Source organism: Solea solea, chromosome 5, assembly GCF_958295425.1.
Source record: "Solea solea chromosome 5, fSolSol10.1, whole genome shotgun sequence".
Classification (NCBI taxonomy): Eukaryota; Metazoa; Chordata; class Actinopteri; order Pleuronectiformes; family Soleidae; genus Solea; species Solea solea.
This window is the reverse complement of record NC_081138.1, coordinates 22,474,246-22,492,982: the sequence shown is the minus strand read 5'-3', so window position 1 is coordinate 22,492,982 and position 18,737 is coordinate 22,474,246. Positions and strand designations below refer to the sequence as shown.

Below are 18,737 nucleotides of genomic sequence, written 5' to 3'. Positions count from 1 at the left end.
TAGTGTTTTCAGGTTGTTTAAGGCTACACTTTATTCCTAAACCTTTTGACAAAACATACACATAAATGTGTTGTAAACTACATTTTAAACTGAATATACTGGCAGTGAATTCAACATGTTTCCTTCATCTCTCCGATGACACATCGTGGTCATTTTATCTAGTAATACAACACATTCCTTAGATACAGGAAATTAAAAATCTCTTATACAAGATAAAATAGGCAGCAACAAATTTAACAGACAGAAACTCTAATTTCAGTTACATTTCAGTTACATTTCAGTTTCACACTCGCCGTGTGTGTATGTGTGTAGGCAAACATCTAAGGCATAAAAAGTTAGTTTGTTCAAGTGAGTACTCGCCACTGATGCCACGTAACAACCACACATGAATGGACTGGTGATCTGTGGTTAGTGAGGCATGTTGTCGTGGTCAAATCAAAGTGCTTTTTCAATAGCAGGCATTGTGTGTGTGTGTGTGTGTCTTTCTATGGTTGTGAGAACATTCATGCCTTTATTGTTAGAGTTGTCGGTTAAGGTGGGGGATTAAAGAAGGCATAGTGTATGTGTTCTTGTATTTGTGAGGACCATGAAGTGTATAAACCATACAGTCAGGACATTTTGTCTGGTCCTCACATCTTTAAAGGGCTTTTTCTGGGTTTAAGACCTGGTTTTAGGACTAGGGTTAGAATTGTTTTTTAGGTTAGGGTTAGATTAAGGTAGTGTTTCTCAATCCTGGTCCTTAAGTATTTATTTTAAGCACGTAGATACATGAGAGCACCACTGCTAATAACCACTTCTAAATCTATTGTGTTGTGCTTGGTTTTGTAGGCAAAGTAAAAAGTTTAAGGCACGACAGTGGTTTAACAAATCTCCTCACAGAGCCAATCTGTGCTTGTTGTTCTTTAAAAAAAGACATCTATAGTCAGACAGATTTGCACTTTGTCCACTTCAAACCTCACAAAGTGCCGTATTACTAAATATAAACTGTTCATTTGGTTGAGTATCTCTCTTCTCAGCACTGACACCATCCATGATCTCATAAGAATCCGGAAAGGTGTTTGTCCACCATGTTCTACTTGAGGTGTTCAATGATTGTAAAATCACCTCTCTCTGGGTCCAAACCGTTCATGAGCAAACTCCCATTTCTGGCCAGAGGTGTGGTCAAGCCCAGCAGGCCGGCCTCCTTCTCCTTCCTGTCCCGTTCATCATTGAAATTGACTGACACCGCCCTCTTTGATAGAGTGAATTCGGGGGTGGGGCTAAATCCAAGGTCCGTGGACAGCTTGCGCTTAATTGACGTCGCCCGCTGGAACTTATCGTAGACCTCGACGCTAACGCGCCGACGAGTCTCCTTGAACTCTGCCGAGACGTTAGCGGTCCACTCTGCAGCGTGAGCACGGATCTCACCCACCTGAGGAAACACACGGATATTCAGACAAAAACAAAAATCAGTTTTAAAGCTGCTATCAGTCAAAGTTCTGACACTTCTGACATGTTTTGTTGCCGTTTTCTTTAAGGTTTTCTGTCTGTTTGCATTTCATTAACACAACGCTGCTTTAATTTGTCATTAACAGAGACGAAGGTGAACCAGGATGTGATGTTAAAGGTGAGTGTCACTCTGTGAGTGATTTGTACTAGGGGATGGGATGATAGCACTTTTTTGTGTCCGATACCGAAATCACAAACTTGCTATAACCGATATCAGTTCGATACAGTCGTTTCTAGACCATTTATGAAGCTTTTCACAACACATTTATGCCGAGTCATCTCAAAGACATGATTCTCTAATAAACAGCCCAAACATGACTCAGCTAAAATGCTTTTGCTGATTTTTATTTACATTTTTACAGTCTCATCCCAGTGAAGCCTGCGGCATATATGATTTTTGGATTGTATGGGATTTTTACATTTTTATCTGTCCGATTTCTGATCCAGTGATTTTGACCAACATCGGACCGATACTGATACCGATTACCATCCCTAATTTGTCCACACAGCTGTTAGAAGGCCACTGCCTTCTCCACAGTCTGTCCGTTCAGCCTTAGTGGTTCAAAGAGAGCTATACACACAGCTATACTGAGAAATACAGAGCGAGTCATCATCAGTAATTAGCTGCAACTGGATTTGCTTGAGTAAAATTTGTCATTTTCGAATAACTGGTGGAAAAAAAAGCCAGTGTTTATTAGCCGCTGTAGGCTGGTTATCTGTACAAAACATCATAACAATGCAGGATGGTTCACCTCTCCAATTCCTGCATGAGAAGCTTCATTGTAGCCAGTCCAGTTGCCTACAGCTAAATTTCGTAGATGACTGACCAGGATGAATGAGAACCTTCACAAACATCCATAGAGACTCATGAGGAACTTATTGTGGCAATGATTTCACTGTAACAGACACTTAAAAGTTACACTCTAAAGTTCCCACACTAATAAAGTTGCATTTCACATTATTTATCAGAGCTGATTATCAGCAGTGGAGATAATCTGAATTACCAGCACGCTGACCAATGCACTTTCAGTCTACACAATTTTAAAGACTCCAAACACAAGGCCTCTGTGACCTTTGTTTGAGTTTGATTTGTTGAAAAAGGTCCCCTTCAGAACTGTGCATTCACACTGTGACCGCTCTGAAAACTCTGTGTTGGTGCATTGAAGGACGCCCAAAACCAGTCAATAACCAAATCGCATTATTCCTTTAATGATGAACGGTTGGTCTATTTTAACTGTCCCTGTTTAACGTGAACTCTCCAGTGAATTAAGGAGAGTCAGAAGACAATGCGGTCCCAAAGTTGAAGATGAAACATTATGACGAGAGGAACATGTTAGTTAAAGGATCGCATTTGACCATTACTTTAACTCTGCACATTTAAAAGTATTGCATAATGGAGTATAAATCAGGCTTAACATGTTTAATCAGAAACGCGTTTAATCTCCTACTCATATGTGAGATAATGAATGTTTGTGGAGTCTCTGTCATTTTAATCCTCTCATATTTATTGATATATTTCTAGATAATTTAACTGATAACCACATTATCGCACACTGTTCTAATAATATCTCCCACTTCCTCGTACTGATATATGCAAGGCATTTACTATGAGCCTGGGTGGTGGACAGTCAATTAGATTAGAAAACAGTCTTCTTATGAAAATGAGGTTAAGCGCGGGGCAGGAGTTCAGGTGAGGACAGGTGGGGTGTTGTGTAATCTGTGTGTCACTGTTCTTAAAGAAAGCAGACTCATACCTCTTCTTTGGTCCTCTTGGAAATGACTCTCAGCCAGTCTCCGATCATGCTGAGGATGGCAGCGAAGTAGGCCAGTCCCACCAGGATCCAGAACCATACGACTGGTTTATAGTAATCCAGGTACTCGATCTCTGACCCACCTAGACATAGAGAAAATAACAGGTTTTTACATTTGATGGGACTGATGTGTATGGTTTATAAAAAAAAAAAAAAAAAGTTTTTGTGATTAAAATATCTGTACCTGCTACAAAGTCTCCAAACCCGATGGTCGTCAGGGTGATGACCACAAAGTAAAGTGACTCCAGTGCAGACCAACCCTCAATGTACTTAAATATGGCTGCTGGGAGAGCTACGAACAGCAAACAGCCAAACAAGACGAAGAGCAGGGTGGAGATGACGCGGATCTTCGTCTGACTGATGTTCCAGTGCTGTGGGCCAAAAGAAGACTGGTTTGTACTCATTCATTTCATTTGTACTCATGCATGTATTATGACCATGTATGGAACAGGAAAAAAACATAGCAATACCACTGGAAATCACCGGGGGCAGTGTAGCCAAGTGTCTACGGTCAGAAATCCTGAGCAAAGTACCACCAGAGGAAGCTTGGGTACCACTGGTGGTACACGTACCACAGTTTGAGAACCATGAAATCATTGTATATTACAGTGTAATATAAGATAATATCTATTGCTTTGTACATTGTTTGTAAATACATTGTTTACGTTTATTATACAGTATTTGTTGTATTGAACAAATAATATTTTAATTATTTAACTACACCAAACACATTATAAATGACATTTATTCATGTTTGTTGTCGTTTGTTTTGTATTTTTTATTAACTTCCTGTGGTGCACAGTACACACGGCCTGACTGAAATCTACCAAAACAATTCAAATTTTTTTTCAGCATACATGAGGCAAAGTCAGGACTGAAAATATCAAAGGGAAGGACTTTCGTAACTCATCAACGATCACAAAGGTTGCCATAGTGATGGACACATCTCTGGTTGACTGGAAGAGCTATGTGGGAACAAGGTACAAGATACATATTTTTTTAACAATTCATCATGAAACAGCTGTTTGAAGTGAAATGGAAAAAAAAATAAAAAAATAGCCAGATGCTAAAGTGAAATTGTTCCTTTGGGTGCAGTGGAGTCACAATATTCACTGAGGAAAATGCTGCAGTGTCACACAAAGCAATTAGTCTTACACACACACACACACACTGAATTGAACTTTTGTCCCCTGTCCTCGGCCTTAATCATTACCGACTCCCTCGGGTGCCTGAGAGCAGCAGAGGGAGCAAATCATTCTGAATTACGACGTGGATTCACAGATCTGCTTCATTTCATTCAAGATGACAAAGCAACTAACACCCAACTAACTCGCAACCCTGTAGCAACCCTGTGGCTTAAAACCTGAGTTAAGCTTTTAATCAATTATTGTCAGTTTAGACAATAATAATAAATCAACTCCTGATGTATAGACATCCGATCAGTAGACTCTGTCACTGAGATTTATTCATGGTGAATTATTCATCAGTACACGTTCTGTATAGCTGCAGCTACCTTCAATTAATCTGAGGATTATTTTCTTAAGTAACTGATAAAGACATACAATGTCCTCAAATATCTTGGTATTTTTTTCTAATATTCACATTTAAGAAGCTGAAAAAATGGGGAAATAGTGAATTTCTATTTAAAACTCACTCTGTAGATTTTTATTTTACTTGCTTATTTATTTAACCTTTATTTAACCAGATAGAAGACCCATTTAGATCAAGCGCTCTTTTACAAGGGTGATCTGGCCAAGAAAGGCAGCAGCACACGTCATAGTTGATAGTTACAAAACAAACATTGAAATATAAAAGTGCAAGTCAATAGATAAATAAAGTGCAGGAATTAAAGAACACAAGCACTGTTCAATGGATTCCTGTTGTTACATTACATTACATGTCATTTAGCAGACGCTTTTATCCAAAGCGACTTGCAAGGGAATTGAGTACAACCTACCATGTTGTACTCAAATATCTGTACTCAACCCGTTGTCAGTCTTTTAAGATAGAGTGGAAAACTCCCAGTGAAATAAATGTTGGTTAGCTTTGGTTCAGTCAGGAGGGTTTTCCAAGCAGAAGAGGCAGAGAAACTGAAAGCTTTTTTTCCCATTTCGGTCCGAACACGGGGTGTAGACAGGTACGAAATCTCATTCGAACGTAAGACATAATGGCTTTTTGTTCTCTGAGAAAAAGTGCATAAATGAGCAGGAACCAAGCCAAGAAGAGCCTAATAAACCAGAGTCATCCAGTGTGTGTGTGTGTAGCATCTTACATTCCAGGAAGGCTTTCTAATTTCACTTGTCCACATTATTATTTACTTAGTTTTCAACTTATCGCTCTGTTTTTGATATTAATAGATTTATTTTGCATCATGAATATGTTATTATTGTGAAGTACACATTGTTCCATGTTCCATGCACTTTTACTTTGAACTGCTGTCAAATATCATCATAAATAACTTTATCGCTGATTCCAAGTTGCTGCCTGCAGTCCATTAACCTGCGTGAACTCTTCTCTCTCCACGTGTGTGTTTGTTTGTGAGGACGAGAGAGTGAAATAATGAATGAATGAATGAGTGAATAATTCTGCAGTTCCACACTCACCACAAACATTTTCTCCACACGGGCGATTCCTTTGCCAAATATGGTGCCGAGCTGATCCCCGACACCAGCCAGAAGGAAGCCGAACAGAGGGATTCCGAGCAATGCGTAGACGATACAGAATATTCTTCCTCCCTCTGTGTGAGGAGAGATGTTCCCGAAACCTGCAGAGAGGACAGAGAGAGGCTGAGACAGGAGACGGGGACAATGGATGTTTGGTCGACTCTGGTTTCATAATGTTTGATATAAAGCTGTTAAAGATCCAATAGGCAATACTTGAGCACCACTAGTCATCACCATTACTGCCACTAGGGGTCTCTCTCTCTCTCTCTCTCTCTCTCTCTCTCTCTCTCCTCCTCTTTCGCTCTCTCTCTCTCTCTTGCAATCAAGTTCGTGACGTCTTTTTCCTGAAGTCACTTTTTATTGTGTTTTAGTGTGTGTGTGCGTGTGTGTGTGTCAGTCATACCTATGGTTGTGATGACAGTCCCTGCAAAGAAAAAGGCAGAGTTCAGGTCCCACAGGCTGCTGTGGTTGGTCAGTGTCTCTGCAGGGTTCACTCCTGAGCGGACAGCAGACACAACTTGCTGGAGGCAAAGAGAGAGAGAAACAGAAATGATGCCATCCTTCTTCAAAAACAAAGACATGAGTTATGTTACGTTCTTTCTGTGAATAATGTCGTCATAATACACTAAAGCCGGTGCTTTGGAGATGTGCTTCTTTTGCCTTTTTACCCTATATTAGCTGGGATTGGCACCAGCAACCCCTGCAACCCTCATGTGGAGGATAAAGTGAGTGAATGAATGAATATTCAAAATGTGAGATGGCTGCAGAAAAGACAAAACATGAGAGCTGAGTCTCAGGAAAGTTGGGATCTGTCCATGGTTCTGAAACCACTGCAGCTGTGTGATAGCCACACACCAAGAAAGTCAAGCCAAAGCAGTGAAACAGTCTTGAATGGCATCATTGGTCACTCAAAAATGAGCCTATTTCTCAGCTGATTCAATTAGTCACTAAATGTTTTCCTATCAAAATGTTCAGGTCTTCTTCAATACAGTAGGATGTCCATTTTGTAAATGATTTTCCCATTTAAAGCAAAAGGGACCATGATTGAGGCTAGTACTATCCAATAGGTGCATGATTGTGGGTATACTGTAGTTGTATTGTATTGGACAAGCTCTCAGTCAACTCCATCCCTTTCAAATATAGTTATTTTGTGTTTTAAAAAAAACAAAACTGTGCAAAATACTAAACTTGAGGCTTTAAGGTAAGAACCTACAAACCAACACATGTTTGGCAAAGAAAAGTAAAGTCCTCCTCACCTTGACCAGCTCCTCCAGCTGACTCTGGTTCACACAGTTGTGTCTCGACAGGAACTCCAGCTTCTGGGAGAGGATGGCCAAGCGCTGGGCACTGGGAGAGAAAAATCGAATTAACTTCATATTTGCTGATCAGAATGTGAGGACTTCTCAAAGGAGTGAAGGTAAAAAAAATATAGACTTCAGATTATTTAAAGTTACAGTCCATACATTATTTGTTGAAATCCTCTCCTCCTGATATCATCAATAAATAAAATAGTTTGGCATAATAACTTTTTTGTTTTTTTACAGGTCGTGTGTGTTCTGTGTGTTGAAGGCGGAGCTTTGATGAGAGAGCACACAGGAGAGGTGGTATGCATCTGCTTCGTCAGTTACAGTGTTGCCTGCTATCACAAACTTGTCCAGACATTTTCTGCCACCAGAAAACTTTATTTATTTATGGCTATTTGGACATGAAGTGAAGGATCTCAACAAATCAAACTTTAAAAACTATATATTTCCATCTTCACAAATTAAAGTAACACCATTATCGCCAACGTTAAAATACAGTGGTACAGAGGCAGAAAGGATGCAGATTTAAATCATCTATAATAAGATCATTTGCTCTCTCATCCTCTTCCTCACATATACTTCAGACACTGGTATAGTGACATTAGATGAAGATGGAGCGAGAGATAAGGTGACTCTAATTATTATTATTTATTAAATGAAAAGCTGATAAGATTCTGCAGTTTATGCCTCGTAAAACACTGTAGTCGTAAACGTATGGATGGGTGGACTCAGGATGGGGTGGGGGTTTTCAGTTTTCAGGCTGTGAATCAGTCAGGAGACATATTTCACACGTGTTTACCTCTCGTGAGGCTGTTCCAGTATCCTGAAGACTGCTGCTCCCATCACCAGGTACAAAACCACCAAGAGAAAGATGGCTGACACCGTCTTCCATTTCATGACTGTGGCAACAACCTACGACATTTAAACTCATCAGATCAGTCAAGACACATCCAAACAGGAGGCTCATATACTGTAATCTGGACTTTGTTTCTCTTTCCCACCTCACTCTCCTCACGGGGAGTCAACGTGATTGGCTTCGTGGAGAATGAGAGGCGGGGCTTAGTGTTGTGAGTGGCAGATTTAGGGTCCAATAAGTCCGGTGCTGCCACTGGTGAAGGAAACAAGGTTGAAAATGTCATTAAATGTCACTCTTCTTGCCTTCCTTGACCTCTGTCGATACGTTAAGCCGTTTTGTTTTAAATAGGTACTTATTCAATATGTATTTATGAATACGATGCAAAAAAGCCTTAAATATGCAGTGTGTAGTTTCTGCTGCTAACAGAAGACCTAGATGCTGATGTTGGCAAGCAGCTTGGGGTCATGGGAAATGTTGTCTTATCGTATTTGGTTCCTCTGTGTGTTTGTGTTGTACTTGGAGAGAGCTTTGGCGCCAGATTGCACAGTAAACAGCGTAGTCGTCATCATTTATTAATGACAAATTAAAAAAAAAAAGAAAAAGAAGACAGTACACAGGCTCACTCGTTCCAAATATTTCCATCCTCACTCTGACGTTTAGATAAAGCATATGACATCATTACCTGCCATTAAAATGTTGGTAATGTATCATAATAGTCAACAAACATATAATATTGAAATATATAATATTATTCAATTATTAATCCAGTAATTCTTGCAGCCCTGTAGATTTACTGTTGTCAGTTGGTTTTGGATCATTTATTCAAATCAAAATAAAATAATAATAATAATTAAAAAACATTTTTTAAATAAAAATGGAGAAATTACAAGTCTCAGTTTATCTAAAGAAATCTCACCTTATGCATTTATTTATTAAAATAAGAAGGTCACCAGTTCAGATCCCAGTTCATTCAGCGAGAGATCAGTTTAGTAACATGAATTCAAACACCGTCAGACACAATTTAAGTTGTTAAAGTTGTACAAAATACAAGTGTATAATGTTTTGTCTCTGTATTGTGCAGTCTGATTATGAACACGTGACTCTCTGTGGGAGTCTGTGCGTGATGACTGAGCACAGGCTCGAATTTAATTCAAGAGAGAAAAGAGCAGCAACTATGGAGGAGCGGATATGGGAGGGTGTGGAGGTGGAGTCTGCTCAGGATCACTCAGACAGTCAGGGAAATTAATGAAGGTGAGGTCTTTTAAAGACAGACGAAGCAGCACTCCCTGTTATTTTTTAACAAACTGAGAGATCACTTCAGACTCTGTACTGTATTTTATAATGGAATGCAAAAAGGACATTGGCAGAAATTGATATAATACAATTTAATTTTTTAGTTCTGTTTGTCATCTCTGACCTAAAAAAGCTTTAAAATCATCAACAAAGGTAAAGCTCTAATTATCTGACATTTGTTGCTATATGTTACAAATATAGATTCATTTGAAAAACGTTAATCATGATCACTTTCCCCCCAGGTTAGTCCAGATTATACACACTCTACTGAACTGGTTGTCTGAATGAAATAATCTCTCAATCCCAGCAGCAAGAAACAATGCATTTCTTCACAAAAATATTAGTCACCCTGAAGTGGTGGGTAAAATATAGGAAACTCAGTTTAGGTGTATTTAGTTTTCCAATGAAATAAATAATAAAATGGCGAAATTCAGAATTAAATTCAAATAATGTAAGAAGTGAGGATGAAAAAATTAGAGAGAGGAATTCAGATGTTTAGAGAAGGAATACTTTAGAGCTTAAATCTGACTACTGACTTTATTCTGAATTAGACATTATTCAGATCATTATTCAAATTTACACAAGTTACTGTTGACATGTTGCCTACTGTAGTCCAATTACAATTTCCACTATGGTGAAAAGCAGGCTGTTATAATCTGATTAAAACATATATGCATGTCTAAATAGTGCAAGATCACAATTCTCCTCAAGCCTTAATCTGATTTCTGCTTATATAAGTATAACCTCATTCTGGTAATCAAAGTGTCCTGTTCAGACTATTGTCTGAATCTGATTATTGTTGCACAGGCATATCGTTTATATGGTCGTAGACTTACATTTGTTTCACTTTACCCTGATTTAACTGTGGACACATCACTTTTAGACAAGACTGGACAATTGAGAGAGAGAAGGAGAGGAGGGAGGAGTGTTCTTAGGGCATGACCTTCTACACTTCATATCATTCCTTCTGGAATATGTATTATTGATCATTTTGAAATGGTAGCTGTAGTTTTTAATATGTTGTCTCCTTTTGTCAAACAATAAGAATTTCTTCCATATTCTTTTTCCTCGCTCTCTGCTCATCGTTCTGTATTTAATGTTCCACTTGTTCCATCTGAATTTACAGACATAAAGTTTGAATTGAATGAGTTTCAGTGGAACTTTTCTCTCTCCACGTCACCGCCTCTGTACTCACTCCTTGTCGCCGTCGTCTATCCGATGCCCTCCGCTCTCCTCTTCTCCTCATCCGAGGCTCTCACTGCGTTTAGGGGAATCTTTCCTCTCCTCCGTGTCTCCTCCCTGCGTCGCCGAGGCGGTGAGGAGAACAGGCGCTCCGTGTTTATGTCGCTCCTCTCTTCTTTGCCTTCTTCTTCTTCTGCTGATGATGATGATGATCGGACACGGATGACACGCTGTTAAAACTCTATTGTCTCCACGTGTTTGGACAGAGAGGGAGAGAGAAAGATGTCTCTGGTCTGTCGGTTCGTCCTCCTCCAACTGTTCTCTCGCATCCACTGCGCGCCGAGTGCGCACTGGCTTTTTGAGCGCACAGGGTGGAGGTGCGGGAGGAGGAGGAGAGGGGGTGAAGGTGCAGGGCACAGACGGGGAGGTGGTTCCCACACCAGGGAGTCTCAGGCGACCCCATCTCATTTGACTGCATGCTTATTCATTTACCACAGGTGAGAACAGTGTAAACCGCTGTGTGTCCTTTCATTGTCCAAATGCAAAGAGACAAAACATCATCAAGTTCATAAAAGTTTGCTGAATTATTGGTGTAAACAATTGTACACTGCTCACAACTCAAAGCATTTTGATACATGTAAGTGCCAAAGTTATGAGATCATTGTTTGTATTAGTCTTTTATCACCTGCTAAAGGGACTACAAAATTATACTAAAGACAACAAAAGAGGACTTAAAAAGTAAAGTTGGCTGCTTTATGGAAACCCTATTTCAGTAACTCGCTGCAATATAAATATTTTTCTAAAAAGCTTTGTGCTCGTCAGGAAATATGTTGCAGTAGCATGAAAGTCTAAATCCAATCTCAAAGCTCAATGGTTTGTTTAGATTAACAGTTGCATTCCAATTGAAAAAAAAAATTAAATTATATGGACACCTTATCAACACCCTTATTAGATTTGACATCATATCGCTTCTGTTGCCCCTCCCCTTAATTATTTATTATTTTTAAAATAAAACAACAACATTATTATCAGCAGAGGCATCAGAAAGAGGAGCCTTTCATTCTGTTTGGATAAATCATTTGTCATTAGTCATTTTGCAGACAATTGAATTCATCTTTTGACGACACGGACGGGTCTAGTTTTGTTAGTTTGTAAACTGAGACAGTGAACATTGACGGATCAAGTGTCTGAAACATGTTTTCTCTTGAATGGCCTTGTGATCGGAGGGCAACGCCACTGGTTTGTATGTAAATCTTTGAGAAAGTGCATGGGCCAACTTTCTAGATTTAAAAAGTCAGAGTTTATGAATCTCAATCATAGTTTCAATAGATAGATGCAGGACATGCATCAGGGTGTGGCTATGATTGACAGTGAGCAACAGCCAATAGTTTTGTTACAGCTGAAGTTGGGCAAAACATACACGTAAAGTCTGATTTAAAAATCAGAATGACAGTGTTTCCACCCTGAAGACGACTCAGATGTTGACTGTAGCATGGGACTTATGCAATGGAAATGTTCTCTTAATATTTAACCTGTATAGGTACAGTAAACAGCTCATTTATTACCAAACTGTAATCACAGTATGCTCTATTTGCTCAAGGATATTAACCCATATAGTTTAAATTCTGACAAAGAGAAGACAAGAGAAGAGGAGAGGAGCAGGAGCATGAAGAAGTATTCTTTCTACACAAAGTTAAATGAACTGGCAAGTCAGTGTCACATGTTGACATATCTGGATGGAATATATGCAAAAACACTAGCTGGTGATTACTCCTGGCTCACATTTTCTCTATGTTTGTTTCCCAGCACCAGCTCGAGCCAGTGGCCAGTGGTTAAGCCAAATAACATGCTACTTCCACCTGCGTGGTGATGCTGGCTACCAGCCTTCACTCAGCCACACCCTCGATACCCAGCTGCCCCAGGCTTCACCAAAGTGACTTCCACAGGGAGGTGCCAGGTCTTCCACCCCTTCCGTTGGCACTCCAGGACGAGGCCTTGGTATTTTGTGCACGAGTAGTTAGTAGTTGGTACCTTTTGACCAGAGGATCATATCAGATCTGTTGCTTGTGGCAGTTAATTCCTCTGGGAATTTAAGCTGCTTCTATCCACGTCTCCCAGTCACTCGCTGTCGCCAATATACTGTATAAGGAAGCCAATATATGAGGAAGGTGATGAACTGGGGGGCCTTTAGAAGGTTGTCTCGGCTTCTTCCTTGCTTCCTCCAGACCTGTGGATCAGCAACCCATGTGTGCTTTAATGTAAAATCATTGATTTTCTTTATAGAATTTGGAGCAGGGAGTGAGCAGCCAATGAATGTCAGAACCTCGTACAACCCCACTTCAGAGAACCCTTCAAACTACAACAATCATTGAAAAGAAATGTAGCTTCTTGTGTGTTGTGGATGCTCACTAATGAACACAATCTGCTCTCATCCATCTCTCATGCGCCAAGGGTTTTTGTTCTGGTCTCTTTCTTTTCTTTCCCTCCCACTTTCCATCTCTCTCTCTCTCCCTCACCCTCACCCCTCTCTCTGTCTCCCAACCCCTGATGAGAAACTAATAGTTTAAATGTTCATGTTTCCACCTCATGACTCCATCATCTAAACATTAATTACACGCCTATTTGTACAGACAGAAATAGTTACTGTGCGTGTGGCTTTGTATAAAAATGGAACTGGGAACCTGACAGTGTGAAGCTGAGAGATGTGTGATTTGACCTCTGCAATGTCAGAACCTAAAGTTCACAGACATCCATCTGCAACCAGGCACCTATACTGGATGGTACCAGCTGTCAATCACGCTCACAGTTGGATGTGGCATGTCTTACTGTCTATTTAACATTACGTCCTCTTGAAGAAGTCCTGAAACTAGCAGTTCAGATCACAAACTCCTCGGGGGAAAATGTTTTCTGAGATTATAAACCAGTGGAGTCACCCCCTGGTGACTATGTTTCATTTTTGTTTACAGTCTATGGAGCAGACAGCTACCGATGACTCGATGAGTCGATGCCACAAGGCAAACAGACTCTTGCCTTGGAGCGTCCCAGGCTGAGAGTGGCCCTGGAGAATTATGGTTGTGGTTGGCAGTATGTCATCATCAGCCCATGAACCGTGGACCTTACACAGATTAAAAAAGGCCACATCATTGTTAACTGATACCAATGCCAATATCCATCCATCCATCTATTTTCTACCGCTTTATCCTCCACAGGAGGGTTGCGGAGGGAGCTGTGCCAATCTCAGCTGACAGGGAACAATGTATAAAACATTTATATAATCAACCAAATTCATGACCCCCCTTCAGTACTTCCACGGACCCTCTAGGGTTTCCGGACCCCCGTTGAAGACCTCTGTTCCAGTTTGTTTCCACAGTCCAAAGACCTGCAGAATGAGATCAGGTTAAGTTGAGCGTCTAAATGACCACAGATGTAAATGTGAGTGTGAACAGTGGTTCTGTTGCCTGTAATTGACTGGTAACCTGTCTCTCATGCAACATCAGTTGGGACTGACTCCTCCCACAACCATCAAAGATGGATGGACACAACACAGTTCTGCTTTTGAGTTATCAAAAAGGTATGCAACTACAGCAGGTTGTACATTATCAGGCAGCTGTTCAAACAATCCAGTCCTGTAGTGATTTACTTTGTGTCACAATGGGAAGCCTCCATTTTTCCATGATCTTATTAATTAAAGGTTCTAGTTTTTCATTGGGAAATGTTTACAAGAAATATGCATCCTATCTGTGATGCTAAATCTATGAATTTCAGAGAAAGAAAATGTCAGGTAAATTAATTTCACTGACATTTTAAAGAGCTGATTTTAAGCTGATTTTGTGAATTGTAATTGTTTTGATCAGGATAATTGCTCAATTAATTAAATGAATTAAGCTGTGATAAAATATTCATCAAAGGACACTTTTTACTCCAAGACAGTTTTTATGTGAACACTGATCAACTGTCCCTCTGCAGTAGTCAGACTGGGATACACACGTGCACAGAGCAAGTTTAACCAAAGCCTTATCTAACATAACCATAACCCAACCACAATTCAAATCTTATCCCTCAGGAATGGGGTTCTGCCTCATTAGGACCAGGTTTTGGTCTCCACGAGGACTACCGGTCCTGACAAGGTCAGTATTTATGCCAGAGGTAACAAATACAAGTACACACACATGTGCACACACACATGGGACAGTTCCATATGAGTTTGTTTGAAGTGGTGGCTGTCACATTCCACAAGCTAATTCCTCTCACATTCATGACAACTGGAAAACCAGAGGAAGCACTAAATCTGTTATTCACTGTTTCACACACACTCACACACACACACACACACACACACAGGGCAGTTCCGCTTCACGGGTGTCTAATTGCAGGGTTGTTTCTCCACAGGCATCTAAGGGGGCACAAGAGTTTTAGGACCAATTACCTGAGAGAGCAAAAGTGCTGTTGAAGTACACCCACATACACATGTACTGTATAGACTGTACACATATATACATATATTGTATACACATATATTGTATTCTCTAGGCCCTAACCCTAAACTTTACCATCACGACTAAATGCCTGACCCTAACCTTAAAACCAGTTTAAAGATGTGAGGAACAGACAAAGTGTCCTCACTTTCCCAAAATGTCCTCACTATGTATGGTTACACAATTTTTAGTCCTCACAAAGCGACACATACAAGAACAGACACACACATACCACAAAAACAACGGCACAAACAAAGTCATGCACTATGAGGGGATTTAGCAACAGTGGAAAAAAACACTCCAGTAACTGTGGTAATTGAAAGGTAATGTTGTCATGGTTATGTCAGAAAAGGTCAAAAGGGTCACACTTGTGTTTTCCACATAAGAATCAAGATATGGTTGTCCTTTTAACTTCAGGTGATTTTTTTATATATATATCTTTCCACTCCTGTGTAAAACAAAAACATTTCTACGTGATCATTTCTTGCCAATTCGGATTCATAAAAGGAAATATTTCCATATTTTCCAAGCCTGCTTCACGCACAGGATGAAAACAAACAAAAACACTGATATCATTTCTCTGCTGATTTACGTGACTGTGTCTGTATCAGTTAATTTAGCGTCTGATTGCTTAATGATAGCAGAGAGTCTGGTGTACGAGTCTCAATGATGCTGATACTTAGTCACAGTCAATTTACACAGACAGCAGTGACCAAACACAGAACTCTCATTTTAGCTTTATTTTCCCATCGTTTGTTATCACTGTTACGCGGTCTGTTTGAAGAGTAAAAATAATTCAAACGCAAACATTCTCCTGGAAAAAAACATGTCACTAATAACTCACTTAACAAGCAGCGCTCCTCTGAATCTGCATCTCATTAGGTGTTGTTAGTTTTACAATTTTCGGGATCGTGTAGCCTGAGTGTTGGGGCAAATATGGAGCAGTGGTGATTTTTAAATAGTGTGCAGCTGTATTTATATCCATTTATCAAATGCTGTTTTCTCTGAAGCACACTCTTTCTATCTTTACCCAATCTAAAGTTATACTCAGTCACAAAGGTTGACAATTACTACACACTCGCTGGCAGCTTCTTTAATACAATTGTTCAGAATGACTTTGATTGTGGTTGTTGGTGCCCGAAACTTCTGATTTACAAAGGCAGGACTATTCAATTACAAACTCAGTTGGGCCGTGTTTTCAAACCAAGAAATCTAGCTGGGCCAGACATTTTATGCCACCAGTAAGCAGCAGGTGATGACAAATTTAAAAAAATACATCATCGAGTGCATTGCTATCAGACTACTGTAGGAATATATGTAGGAATCTTTGAGGGACAGTGAAAAGGTGTTTCTCTAGTTATTTCCCAGTGTTTCTGGTGGAACCACAGGCTCGGCTACTAAGAAGTTGGCTATGGGCCGCCAATTTGAATATACTGGTACAAGGGTTTTCACTTGCATTCATCTCACAGATGTGAGTTTACAAAGAATAACCCGGAATAGTGAAAATATCCAGTGAGAGGAAATTTTCTGAGTGGAAATGGACATGAAAACTATTCAGTGGCACAATTTTGTGGCTCCCATTAGTTGTGTCCATGCAGTGACACTGGCTGTTGGTGTTGGAAGCCGTGGAAAGCCAGTGAATGAGTGTCAATGTTAGGAGGACATGTCAGTGTGATCAGCAATGACCGTTAATCACAGTCAGCGCCTGTTGATATTATATTGGGGTACAGGGCTAAAAATAGCCTGCATTGTTTTGACTGTTGAGGCCACGAAATAGTGAAACCTAATCCCTGTTACATAACTGAATGGAGGGCGTGTTTGTGTGTGTGTGTGCGTGTGTGCGTGTGTGTGTTAATATGCATGTGAACATGCACTCGGGCTATGCTAAAGACAAACAGAGCCGGTCGCTTGCGTGATATGGTGCTGGGAAGTAGAAAAAGCGGCAAAGATAGATGTGTAGCAGCAGGGAATTTTGTGAAATTATATAAAAGAAATATTTATCTCCTGTATGTATGTTGACAACAAATGCTATATATGCAGTCTTGTTTAAAGTACCTTAAAGGGAAGTTGAAGTCACAATTTTTTTTATAAAGATCTTAAAGTGTTAGACATTTAATGTAAACCAAAAAGTAATTTTCAGATATATAATGTACTTAAGTTTTAGAATTCAAAGTAAAAGTATTAAAAAAAAAGTGAGGAGTTTGCTGTATGTACAACTGTTCTACTTGATATTCTATTCTGGGGCCACATGATGGGTGACTGTGTGGAGTTTGCATGTTCTTCTCCTGCAGGTTTCCTCTGGGTTTTCCAATTTCCACACACGGTCCAAAAACATGCAGAGGTTAATTGGAGATTCTAAATTGACCATGTGTCAGAGTGAATGGTTGTTTGTCTCTGTATGTTGGCCCTGTGATGGACTAGTGACATGTCCGGGTTTTACCTCACCTTTTACCACATGAGAGCTGGGATTGGCACCAGCGGCCTCCATGACCCTCATGTGGAGGATAAAGTGGTTGACAATGAATGAATGGATGAATGAATGAATGAATATATGTTCTGCTCAAAGGAGTGTGACGGCACTAAAAATAAAGAGTTACAGCGACATCTAATGGTCAAATACCTGCATTACAGTGGAGAGGACAAAACCCTCACAACTGCAAACAAATGTGATCACTTAATATGACAGTGTACTTTAATGTATTTATTTTATTCTGTACTATTCGAGTTGGTGCTTTGTTTCTACTTGAAGGGAAAATTCAGGCTTTTTGACACATGATTAACACTGACAAGAAACAAATGTTGCTGATTGTTACATGAGCCGGCCCAAGGCAAAAAATATTTTAAAGGGGACATATTATACCCTATTTCCCCCATTAAAATAGTTCCCTGGTGTCCTAATGAACATGTCAGTGACATGCCTTGGTCAAAATACCATAAGGATGAAGCACAATAGCATTTCAATAACCCTGCTAAACCCGCCCCTTTCAGAACGCTCGGTTTTCGTGCATGGTCCCTTTATATGCAAATGAGACACAGGCAAACACACACCCACTTCTTCCAGGGGGTTTCTGATTTGTCCTTTTTACAGCGCTCACTCGCTCAGCTGCTTCTCGTCTCCCCCTCCCTCCACTAGTTCTCTGACAATATCAACATGGCAGCATGCGCAGAAAACAGCGAGAGTGTTGTCAAAGGAAGAGACGTCCTACATAAGGATCGAGCCGAACAGTGCCGAACTGTAAATCAGTTAAATACACCTAGGGACAGCACAGCTGATCGCCACCGCTGATCGCCAGCAGCGCGCGGCGATCTGAATAAACTGGCGCTGTATCAGACCGGTGACTGTATGCTCCGGAGCTGGCGATCAGTTTAGGCAGCTCGCCGCTCGCCGCTGGCGATCAGCTGTGGCGATCAGCTGTGCTGTCCCTATGTATCGGAGGTCTGTTCCTGTGACGGCACTCACACATACAGCGCCAGTTTAGGCAGCTCACCGTTCGCCGCTGGCGATCAGCGGTGCTGTCTTTTTAACTGATTTTCACAGAGAGTGCAGCACCGCTGATCGCTACCGCTGATCGCCAGTGGCGAGCGGCATAAACGGCCGCTGTATGTGATCAGACTGAGTCTGTGCTCCGGTCATGGAGGACGTACTGAACAAATATTTTTAATTA

At 40.4% G+C, this 18,737-nt stretch overlaps 1 protein-coding gene across 1 annotated transcript; it reads right to left on the bottom strand.

The window, feature by feature from the left end:
* On the bottom strand, positions 1 to 10,897 carry kcnk2a (potassium channel, subfamily K, member 2a). Its single transcript, XM_058629805.1, has 9 exons — positions 10,611 to 10,897; positions 8,268 to 8,374; positions 8,066 to 8,178; positions 7,219 to 7,309; positions 6,366 to 6,483; positions 5,903 to 6,063; positions 3,484 to 3,670; positions 3,243 to 3,382; positions 1 to 1,411 (listed from the first exon to the last, which is right to left on the bottom strand). Coding segments are annotated over exons 1-9 (1,257 nt in total). The 5' UTR covers positions 10,612 to 10,897; the 3' UTR covers positions 1 to 1,072.
* Between the last annotated feature and the right edge of the window lie 7,840 nt (positions 10,898 to 18,737).